Source organism: Hyperolius riggenbachi, chromosome 2, assembly GCF_040937935.1.
Source record: "Hyperolius riggenbachi isolate aHypRig1 chromosome 2, aHypRig1.pri, whole genome shotgun sequence".
Lineage (NCBI taxonomy): Eukaryota > Metazoa > Chordata > Amphibia > Anura > Hyperoliidae > Hyperolius > Hyperolius riggenbachi.
In genome coordinates this window covers 226,573,138-226,585,649 of record NC_090647.1, presented here as the reverse complement: position 1 = coordinate 226,585,649, position 12,512 = coordinate 226,573,138, and the positions used below count along the sequence as shown (strand labels likewise).

Genomic DNA, 12,512 nt, shown 5'->3' with positions numbered 1-12,512 from the left:
CAGTGACTACCTGTGTGTGTGACAGCTGCACATTTGTAATACCAATCCCTGCATACCTGTTCAGTAGTGCACCTACCTACGTGGCCGCAAGCTGTGTTATATTATATACCAGTCAGTCACTGCACCTGTTCACGGTACCTGTGTGTGTGACAGCTGCACATTTGTAATACCAATCACTGCATACCTACCTGCTCAGTGCACCTACCTATGTGAGCGTACGCAGTGTTAAATACCACCAGTCACTGCACCTGTTCACGGTACCTGTGTGTGTCTGCATACGGGCATAAGCATCCGCATACACTACGCTTCGTACTATGCGTAATTGCGTATTTTATTTAAGTTAAAATTTTAAAGTAATGTAAAAAAAAAAAACAGCTCTGAATCATAGGCATAAATAGAGCTTTTCACTTTTAGGGCTCTTTCACAGTGCAACATTAAAGTTGTTCATTATTAAATACTTTAACACAGAGCAACGCACAGCAATGAAAAGTCTGTGCGACATTCACAGTGCACACATTGCGTTAGTGTGTAATGTGTAGCGTTATTAAAAAGTGCTGCATGCTGTGCGTTTAGTAATGAATCTGCTGCAACTTGTGTTGCACATGCTCAGTAATATATTTTTTCCTTTTTGAAAATGTGCTGCATGCGCCATTTTTGTTCCATAGTAAATACATGTTCTAACGTGCGACTTTAACGTTGCACTGTAAGTGTATATGCATTGGGTTAGGGCCGCGTTGTGCGATCTTAACGTCGCATCAAACGCAACATCCTACTGTGTAAGTAGCCTAAGGGTCCTTTCCCACTGCATTATTTGCCTGCTGTTGGAACGGACAATATAATTGCATCATGAATGCAATTATATTTCAATGGTATGTTCACATTGGCGCATCAGCGGTGTGGTGCAACGGTTTCTGGTGGGAGTAGGCGCAGCATGCCATGCATTTACCGGACAGTGTGAGTATTTACATTGGCAGTGAAGCATAATTAAATGTACTGTACTGTATGTTTCACTGTATCCGTCACATTGCATTACGTACAATGCGACTTTTCCTCACCGTTGCAATCCTAGCGCAACACAACGTGCATATTGTGTAAGCTGCTTAAACTTGGGAATGCTAATCGACGATTTATAAAGCAGCAATCAGCTGACTGCTTCTTTACGATCGGTAGAAAATTGGCGGTTTCTGTATTCTGCAAACAGGCAAATCATTTGTAACTAATGATGATTAGTTAGTGATTGTTATATATAAATAGAGTGGACTGTAGATCTCCAAAAAATGCATTTGTAGAGAAATAACATCATTCATCTGGCGAAATGCTGACCACCATCTGTGCCTTCTCACACTATTTACATCCCATTGTAGATTGTTTTCCAGAACTTGTACGTCTGTTCTCGTCTTTCTCTGAAATCTTAAATTGAACAGCATTCTGCCCCTTACTTCAAAATTATGTGTGCACTCGTAATTATAATGTATTCCGCTGCATCCAAACATTGAAAACAAAATGCGTAAAATTGTGTGAGGGAAAACACCTTAGCAATAGATCATGATTGACTCCACATAAAAAAGCCAATATTCCCTAAAAAGCATAGCAAGCTGCATTTGTATTCAAGGGCGGTGTGGTGAAATTTTTTGCAACTTTATCAGATTTTGCAACCGGTTGCATTTATTTATAGGTATAGCTATCAGAAAGTGCAACCTAACCATTGCCTTTAACCTATCTGTATCAGAAAATGCAACCCAACCAAACCCTATTCTCACACAGAACCCTCCCCTCTTGCTCAACTAATAACCCCCCTGGAGGGAACAATCCCCCCTCTTGCTCAACTAATAACCCCCCCCCCCCCCCCCCAGGGAACAATCCCCCTTCTAGCTCAACTAATAACCCCCCCTGGAGGGAACAATCCCCCTTCTAGCTAAATGGGATCTGTGGTTGCAAAAATTTACAGGCGTGTTAACAGAGAGGAGCCACGCCTACACAGTCATACACTGTCCTCTATGGCAAGTTGCAAAATATGATAGGTAGCAAAATTTTTCACTACAGCGGTCCACCCATGAAGCCACCTAAATGACGTGCGTCCTAAATCCGCCCACCTCCCACCCCAGCCGCCGCTCATTTACCTTGTAAATCGGCGGCCGTCTCCTCCATACAGTCCTTGGTTCCCTTTGCCTTTCTATTACTAGACTTCAGACTCGCGGTGACTTGCAGCGCTGCAGTGATCTGAGGTCTATTAGTAGCGGGGGGGGGGGGGGGGGGGGACCAGGGACAGTGTGGAGGAGGTAGCCGCCGACTCGTAAGGTAAATAAGCAGCGGGCTGGGAGGGGGGGATAGTTTGGCTATCTACTGGGGACACCTACCTGGCTGACCTATACTGGGGGCAACTATACTGTCTACCTATACAAAGGGCAAATATACTGGCTACCTATACTGGGGGCAACTATACTGGCTACCTATGCTGGAGGCAACTATACTGGCTACCTATGCTGGGGGCAACTATACTGGCGGTAACTATACCTGGCTACCTGTACTGGGGTAAAGATATCTGGCTATCTATACTGTGGGCAAATATACCTTGCTACCTATACTGTGGGTAACTATACCTGGCTGTGTATACTGGGGGCAACTTTACCTGGCTACCTATACTGGGGCACGTATACCTGGCTACCTATACTGGGAGAACCTATACCTGGCTAACCTATAATGTGGGCAACTATACCTGGCTACCTATACTGGGGGCAACTATACCTGGCTACCTATCCTTGGGGCAACTATACCTGGCTACCTATAATGGGGGCACCTATACCTGGCTAGCCTATACTGTGGGCAACTATACCTGGCTACCTATACTGGGGCACATAAGTCTACTTATACTGGGGGCACCTAAACCTGGCTAACCAATACCGGGGGCAACTATACCTGGCTACCTATCCTTGGGGCAACTATACCTGGCTAACCTATATTGTGGGCAACTATACCTGGCTAACCTATACTGGGGGCACCTATACCTGGCTACCTATACTGGGGGCACTTATACCTGGCTACCTATACTGGGGGCATCTATACCTGGCTTCCTATACAGGGGCCACCTATACCTGGGCATCTACCTATATTGAGGATTTTTTTTCATATTGCAGCTATAATGTGTGGTGCAAATTGTCAAGTGTTGTGTGATCATTCCAATTACAGGTTGCAACATTTTTCATTACACCTGCTGTCCTGTTTGTATTTGATTTTTTGTTTTTTTGCTGTGCAAAATGTACTACATTGTAAAGTACATGACCAGCCCTGCAATTTATAGTGTGAATAATAAATAAAATGTGTAGATCTACATGATGTTTTTCATAAGAATAATTATCCCAGATGCAGGTTTTGCTGATTGCAAAGGATTAGACAGTGGTTGTGTGCTCCTGTATGAAATACAGTGTCTGTGCTTGAATGGAACGGAGAACTCAGAATAACCTAGAGCAGAATAGCTGGCACAGGCTGAGGACATGCAGGCAGAGTGGAAGCCACTGACACCAGAGCCTGAATCTCCCTGGAAGGAGGAGTGCAGGGCTGACTCAGGAATCGGATTAGTAGGCGGCTCCTGCACAAGGCACCTGTTCTCTTGCTGTGACTCGGGAGACAAGGCAGGAAGTCAAAAGGTCTCTAGAATCCGAGAGTGACAGAGAAAGTGACTCTGGCTGCAATGCGATGCCTGCTACAGCATGACAGTAAGGTGGAAAGGTACAGCCTGCACGACCTTCCGCTGGATCTACACTATTATACAGGGCAGATCTTTCTGTAACTCCATACGAGGGACTCAAGCATGATGCACCTTACTTCCAGGACTAGGCTGTACAGCCTGATGATCTGCCTTGCCGCTTTCTCATCCATAGTCTCCTCTTCTCTATCCAGCAGTAACACGGAGCCTCATAGTACCACTCATGTCACTCCTACTGAAACACGTCTGTCAGTCTTCACCCTGGACTACCCACATGTCCAAATTCCCTTTGAGATCACACTTTGGATCTTGTTGGCTTCTCTGGCTAAAATTGGTGAGTAGTTTTGAATTATAAGCAATACATTGTTCAAGATTTATTCAACCAAGATATTCGTTTCTCAGATCAATATGATATTATACAACCTTGCACCACGTGATATTGATTCGATTTTAGCAGACATCTGGATAAATATGGATTAAGGTTCACAATTTGGTGAACAATCATTTACAAACCATTGTTTGTATGAACGTTTGGAAATTATCGTTTGGGACGGCTAATGGACGAAAATCTCCTAACCATTCCGATCAGATTAATACAATCAATCCAATTTTTGGATCAATCCCATCAATTTGATCAGAATGATTAAAGGTAGCCATACACTTATAGATTTACAGCAGATTCGACCATCAGATAGATTTATGTCAGATGTCTAATCTGACAGGAATCTGATGGGTGCCACACACTAGGAACAGATTTCCAATAGATTTCTGAATGAAATCTATTGAAAATCAATCTAGATGCATTATTGGACCATTAGATCCAATTCAACTCTATGGGCCATCAATTTGCTGCCAGCAGCAGATCGACCTAGATTTTCCATCATGTCAGATAGATCAAATCCATCGAAATCGTCCGCAAATTGATCGATGTATTGGCCCCTTAAGAGATTTTTGTCTGTTAGTGGTCCCAAACGTTTATTTCCGATCGTTCGTAGGAATAATCCTTATTAAACGATTGATCAAAAAATTGTATCGTTAGTGGCCACCTTCAGGATGCCGCCACCATCATTAGCTTTGTGCCTCTCAATGCAGTTGAAGGTTAAGGGTGCCCCTTAATGGTACATTTGTTGCCTTACATCTTACCAAATCAGTAGAAGGGTAAACTGGGTGAATATACTTTGAATGGATACGGAAGTCCCTCATTTTATGTACAAGGGGTAAGATTGTACAATCAATATTGTATCATTAATTGGCACCTTGAGCAGACGTTGATGGTATACCTCTCACTCCCCCATCCTGTGTCCCATTTGTAAAAGCACAGCCTTTCATCTAGGTGTTTGTTTGGTGCAATGATTCATTGAATTGAATGTCAGATCTATTTAAAACATTGCATAGTGTATGCGCACCTATAGAAAAAAATGCCTGTCCCCATTCACGTTTTGTTATAAGAGACATAATGCGCCATCTACAAAGGTGCTTGTGTAGAAGATTATCAGGAGAAGATTATCAGGAGTGACACAGCTTGTGGATGTGCGTTCCAGTTTAGCAGCAAACCAGCTGAGTACTGCTGTATAATAATAATATGTTATGTCATGTTTAATTTTAGCCGGTACACATGGGTTACATTGACACAACTTGTGAGACTAGCTTCAGGTGCAGCCGTGCAATCAACGAGTACACAGCAGTATATACAGTATGTTGTCATCATGAAAATGTCTGGCTCATGCATGCTCTTCTTACCAAGATAGGAGTGCCCACGGGGGCAGTTTGCCATGACGTTTATCTTAGTAGAATCAGTGTCTATACCTAATGTATTGCTATATTATGCTATAATACGTTGCAAGTTTAGGTTCATCTTTTAAATGTAAAGTGGAACTCCAGCTAAATTTTTTTAGCTTCTGGGTGGGGAAGGATTTGAATGTCAGGTTTTTAGTATTGTCTGTATTCGGTGAAGGGGGGAGGTCCCCTCATTTATTTATTATTTATTTATAAAGCACCAACATATTACGCAGCGCCTTATTTCCTGTCCAGATACAACAGGAAGTAAAAGGAAATCCAGTGACTGTTGTCACTGGAACAAGCTGCATCTGAGCAGCCATGCTTCACTCTCTGTCACTTCCTACTGTTTACAGTTCATTTAAGGGGGGCTCCACAGCTTCCCCTTTTTTTCCTCATACATAACTCTCAGTGCAAGGCTGCCAGACTATGATCACTTCTACCCAGAGAGAGCAAGCACAAATGGAAGGTGTGGGACAGTGAGAGCAGCATCAGGCATGAGAGCAGAATATGGGACCCTGGTGGGCATTACATCACTTTAGCTTGGCTACTCTCAAGTCTCTCAGTGGCAACAGCAGCCAGACACAGAGCAATCCAGGAGGAACCATCAGGCCCAGATCTACCTCACTGGAGCCTATAGGCACAGATGCCCTGGTTTTGCCCTCCATGAACCTACAACCACCCACCAAACTGCACCGCAAGTGTGCTGGCTACTTCTCCCCTTGCCTGTCATAGGTAGCTACAGGTGCCCCTTAGCATTAGGTAGCCAGAGGTACCCTCAATATTAAGTAGCTAAAGGTGCCCCCAAGTATTAGATAAACAGAGGAACCTCAGTATTAAGTAGCTAGAGGTGACCCTGACAAAAGGGAGATACCATCAGCGGAATGTTGAGAGCAGAGTGAGCAACCTCTCAGGACTCTGCATAGGAAAGGAGGCAGAAAGGCACATGGGGAGCTGAGTGAGCAGCCTTTCCATCATCAGGCACCTGTAGGCACGCGCCTACAGTGCCTAATAGTAAATCTGGCCCTGGGAACCACAGAGGTATTTTGCCTTTATTAGGTAAGCATGTGGGGCTTTTCTCTAGGTTTGCTACATTTTACTTGTAATCATGCTATTAAAGTTTGCCATACACTAATACAGTGATGTGAAAAACTACTTCCTGATTTCTTATTCTTTTGCATGTTTGTCACACTTAAATGTTTCTGCTCATCAAAAACCGGTAACTATTAGTCAAAGATAACATAATTGAACACAAACTGCAGTTTTAAATGATGGTTTTTATTATTTAGTGAGAAAAAAACCTCAAAACCTACATGGTCCTGTGTGAAAAAGAAATTGCCACCTGAACCTAATACTGTAACTGGTTGGGCCACCCTTAGCAGCAATAACTGCAATCAAGCGTTTGCGATAACTTGCAACGAGTCTTTTACAGCGCTCTGGAGCAATTTTGGCCCACTCATCTTTGCAGAATTGTTGTAATTCAGCTTTATTTGAGGGTTTTCTAGCATGAACCGCCTTTTTAAGGTCATGCCACAACATCTCAATAGGATTCAGGTCAGGACTTTGACTAGGCCACTCCAAAGTCTTCATTTTTGTTTTTCTTCAGCCATTCAGAGGTGTATTTGCTGGCGTGTTTTGGGTCATTGTCCTGCTGCAGCACCCATGATCGCTTCAGCTTGAGTTGACGAACAGATGGCCGGACATTCTCCTTCAGGATTTTTTTGTAGACAGTAGAATTCATGGTTCCATCTATCACAGCAAGCCTTCCAGGTCCTAAAGCAGCAAAACAACCCCAGACCATCACACTACCACCACCATATTTTACTGTTGGTATGATGTTCTTTTGCTGAAATGCTGTGTTACTTCTACGCCAGATGTAACGGGACACGCACCTTCCAAAAAGTTCAACTTTTGTCTCGTCGGTCCACAAGGTATTTTCCCAAAAGTCTTGGCAATCATTGAGATGTTTTTTTTAGCAAAATTGAGACGAGCCTTAATGTTCTTTTTGCTTAAAAGTGGTTTGCGCCTTGGATATCTGCCATGCAGGCCGTTTTTGCCCAGTCTCTTTCTTATGGTGGAGTCGTGAACACTGACCTCAATTCAGGCAAGTGAGGCTTGCAGTTCTTTAGATGCTGTCCTGGGGTCTTTTGTGGCCTCTCGGATGAGATTTCTTTGCGCTCTTGGGGTAATTTTGGTCGGCCAGCCAACCCTGGGAAGGTTCATCACTGTTCTATGTTTTTGCCATTTGTGGATAATGGCTCTCACTGTGGTTCGCTGAAGTCCCAAAGCTTTAGAAATGGCTTTATAACCTTTACCAGACTAATAGATCTCAATTACTTTTGTTCTCATTTGTTCCTGAATTTCTTTGGATCTTGGCATGATGTCTAGCTTTTGAGGTGCTTTTGGTCTACTTCTCTGTGTCAGATAGCTCCTATTTAAGTGATTTCTTGATTGAAACAGGTGTGGCAGTAATCAGGCCTGAGGGTGACTGACTACAGAAATTGAACTCAGGTGTGATAAACCACAGTTAAGTTATTTTTTTAACAAGGGGGCAATCACTTTTTCACACAGGGCAATGTAGATTTGGAGTTTTTTTTCTCACTAAATAATAAAAACCATCATTTAAAACTGCATTTTGTGTTCAATTATGTTATCTTTGACTAATAGTTAACGGTTTTTGATGAGCAGAAACATTTAAGTGTGACAAACATGCAAAAGAAAAAGAAATCAGGAAGGGGGCAAATAGTTTTTCACATCACTGTAGATGGCCATTAGATTTGACCATCAGATAGATCCCTCTCAGACCAAGTCTGATCTGAGAGGGATTGAATCTTTCAACACACTGTACACTAATTTTCAGATCTGTGGAGGCACGCACTGCCTGCCGGGCACCCTAGGTCTCCACTATGTACTTCTCCACCCAGCCCTCCCTTCGCTGGCGTATGTTTTTTCTCCATTGCCACCAGGCACTCCTCCCTGTCTCATCTCACCATTGCTTGTGCCCCGTGACAAACACTAGAGGCCCAGTGGCACGTACCTTACTAGTATTTGTCACACAGGCGATGGAGAGAAGAGCCAGGGAGGAGCGCCTGGCGGCAATGGAGAGAAGACACGCACCGGCAGACAGCTGGTTGTAAGCTCTGCTGCCAACCAGGGCCGGATTTACCATAAGGCACCGTAGGCTTGTGCCTACAGGCGCCTGATGATTGAGGGGCGGCTCACTTCCCTCTCTTAACGCCTCCCTCCTTCCCTATCCAGAGTCCTGATGAGAGTGTAAATGAGAGGTTACTCACCCTGCTCTCAGCATTCCACTGACGAGATCTCCCTTCAGTCAGGGACACCTCTAGCTACGCAATACTGAGAGTACTTCTGGCTACCTATTCAATTCAATTCACTTTATTGTCATTGTGTAACACAACGAAATTACTTTTCTTGACAACCCCACGGTGCATATAGGGAACATAGTGATAGTAACAAGGAAGAGAAGAAATTATACAAGTATGCCAGGCATTACAGATGTTTAAACAATTTGTACACAGTGTTAATTATTTCAGAGAGGATTCAGAGTTCATCAAGTTTATGGCGGATGGGAAAAAGCTGTCTTTCAGTCTGCTTGTGTGTGTGCGGATTGATCTAAAACGTTTACCTGATGGAAGGAGCTCAAACAAGGCATTTCCAGGGTGAGTGTTGTCTTTGATAATGTTTTGGCCCTTCTCACGCTGCGAGTTTTATACAAAAGTTCCAGTGATGGTAGTTCAGTGCCAATAATGGCTTCTGCTGTTTTAACAACTCGCTGCAGGGCGTCTCTAGCAGCGTTGGTGCAGCTGTTGTACCAGGCCGTCATGCAATTGGTCAGAACGCTTTCTATAGTGCATCTGTAGAAATTAACCAGCAGCTTCTGTGGGAGGTTAGCGCTCCTTAGTTTTCTCAGAAAGTAGAGACGTTGTTGTGCTTTGCCAGTTAGAGCTAAAGCATTGTCAGCCCAGGACAGGTTCTCTGCGATGGTGACTCCCAAAAATTTGAAGCTGGAAACTCTCTCCACAGCCTCTGCATTGATCATTAGCGGTAGGTGAGTGGTCTTTTTGGTGGTCCTAAAGTCCAGAATAATTTTTTTGGTCTTCTTTGTATTTAATAACAGGTTGTTAATGTCGCACCATGCAGTCAGGTTCCTAACTTCTTCACTGTATGCAGCTTCCTCATTATACCTAATACTAAAGGGCACCTGTACCTACCTATGACAGGCAAGGGAAGTAAGGGAGAAGTACCAGCTGGGACAGCCAGCACACTTGTGGTGTAGTTTAATGGGGGGTTTGTAGGTTCATGGAGGGCGATGTCTAAGGTCCTAGGACATCAGTGCCTATAGGCTCCTGTCAGGTAAATCCGGGCCTGCTGCCAACACTGCAAGTCGGTCATCTCAAAATCAAATGCCTCTACCGCTGCACTCCTGACCTGCCACTGATCCAGCGAAATCTTCAGTCTGGTGCGATCAACCAAGGCATTGATTTCTAGCAGATTCAGTCAGAGTGAATGCATCTGCTGGATAGTGATGGGAAAAATCATTCAGTGTATAGCCATCTTTACTTTTCAATAAGGGCAAGTAAGCGATATGAGTACACCATACACCAGGGAAGCCATATGGGGGAGTGAGGGGGACAGCACTAGACACCTAAGAACTGAATAAGGAAGTGAGGGGGCCACTAGAAACAAGGGAAATATATAGGGGAGGGAGGGAACCTCCGTATTACCTTAAAGCACACCTGAACTGACATGTGACATGGGGCAAATCCACAAAAAATGTACTTGTGCACACAGAAAAGTTTATTGACATTCATGCAAACTGTGTATCAGGCATTGCGTAAATAGTAAACATGCACTATACAAGCTGCTACAAGCTGTATTATACAAGCTGCTTACATGTTATGCACATAACGCTGTTTGCATAAACACCAGTAAATTTTTCTGTGTGTGAATGACAGTTTAACCATTGGTTCCGGAATCGGCCCCCCAGTCATTTCAGTTTAGTTTGGCCCGTTTTACACTTGCATAGGTCCATTCCCGGATCGGATAGTGTACATACGAAGGGATGTGAATGGATCCAATGTTAACCTATGGAACCGTTCACATGCCTACGTTTGAACGGATCCGTTTCCGCACGATTCGCTGAATGGACAACAATTTTGCTGCAGCACCTATTTTTCCATACCGCTGACCCCAGTGGACCGGAACATGAAGCCCTGCATTGGGGGCAATGAGGGAATGGAACGTTTCTCCACACTAGTGAAGAAAAGGACCATTAAGGGCAAAATCCACTGGAGGTGGGGGTCTAGGGGGATGTAGGGACGCAACCCGGAAGTAGAAAGCATGGTAGTCACATGACATGATGTAGGACGCAGTACAAAGTGAAAGAAGACGGAAGCCTGGAACCCTCCCTCACCCGCCTGGCTGCTGCATCCTCCCCTCACCTGATGGGCTGCTGTGGTAACTAAGTGAAAACGGATCCAATCGACTGGTAATCAGATCAGTTTTCACAGATTCGTTTGCCAGTGTGAACCAAGTTTTACGGATCCGGTGAAGCAGAAACCGGATCCATTTTACCGGATCCGTTTGGCTGAAAATGCCAGTGTGAAACGCTTCTACCAGCTTGCCTGTGTTCATGTTCTATTCTTTACACTGATAGAGTTGATAGAACAGTGTGGTTTTCTATGCAAATGAGGCAGACCAATAGCATCTAATGGGGCTCTCCTGGATTGCAAATAGAAGACAATTTATTATTTAGTATTTATATAGCGCCGACATATTATGCAGCGCTGTACAATGTATATATATATATATCTTGTCACTAACTGTCCCTCAAAGGAGCTCACAATCTATTCCCTACCATTGCCATATGTCTATATTATGTAGTGTAAGTACTGTAGTCTAGGGCCAATTTTAGGGGGAGCCAATTAACTTATCCGTATGTTTTTGGAATGTGGGAGGAAAACGGAGTACCCGGAGGAAACCCACGCAGACACGGAGAGAACATACAAACTCTTTGCAAATAGTGCCCTGGCTGGGATTCGAACCAGGGACCCAGCGCTGCAAGGCGAGAGAGCTAACCACTACGCCACCGTGCTGCCCGATGCACTAAGACTCCTGATAAGGACCTATTGCAGAAAATTCAAATGGTAATTATGTCCCCTAATGCTGGATCCACACAATGCAATTTTTCGGCCAATTTACCTGGCCGATCGATCATATCCAGCATGTCTGATCTGAGAATCGAACGATTTTTTTAGTGATTTTATGACCGATTTCCATTCGTTTCGGACATGCTGGAAATAATCAGCCAGGTAAATTGGGCGAAAAATTGTATGGTGTGGATCCAGCATAATGCTGGGCATACACAGCTCGATACCCCCTTATCAATCGAGCCGCTGATGGCTCGATTGATAATATCCGCCATGTCCGATCACCGCGGGGATCGATTCCGCGCTCCATTCCCGCAGGCGGACAATAGCGCGAATCGAACGGGTGATAAGAAGCGCCGGCGGGGACGAGCAGGAATCGATCCGCGCGCAAGCAGCTCAAGTCAATCCAACAGTTGGATTGATTTGAGCTGTGTCTTATCAGTCGTTGGCCGCCTCTTATCAGTGATAACGCCTTGTCGTTTGCAAGTCTTTTACTAGACAAAAGTTGTCCTACTTCTTCAAGTTGTTAAAGATAACCTAAAGTAAAAAAAAAAAAATGAGATCAACTCACCTGGGGCTTCCCTCAGCCCCCTGCAGACGATCGGTGCCCTCGCAGCTCCGCTCCGATGGCCCAGGACCCGCCGGCGATGATTTCCGGTTTCGCCGTCACCGGCCGACAGGCATGGGAACGCGAGTGATTGTTTGCGTTCCCAGCCTGTATATCGCCCCCTATGCTGCTATTGCGGCCAGGAGCAATAGTATGGCTGACAGGTAATCTTTAATTACAGTTAGAGACAGGTTTTGAGTTTTATAATGCACAAAAATTACCAAGCTTGCGTTATATACCATGCAAAGCATATAGA

The 12,512-nt window shown here is 44.4% G+C and overlaps 1 protein-coding gene across 1 annotated transcript in view; it reads left to right on the top strand.

Annotated features, from left to right (window-relative positions):
- Positions 1-3,594: 3,594 nt before the first annotated feature.
- LOC137546166 (sodium/hydrogen exchanger 2-like) overlaps positions 3,595-12,512 on the top strand; it is a 129,952-nt gene continuing 121,034 nt past the window's right edge. The window contains exon 1 of the mRNA XM_068268247.1: positions 3,595-4,037. Within this exon, the coding sequence (XP_068124348.1) occupies positions 3,809-4,037 (229 nt within the window). The 5' untranslated portion in view covers positions 3,595-3,808. The remainder of the gene's footprint in view (positions 4,038-12,512) is intronic.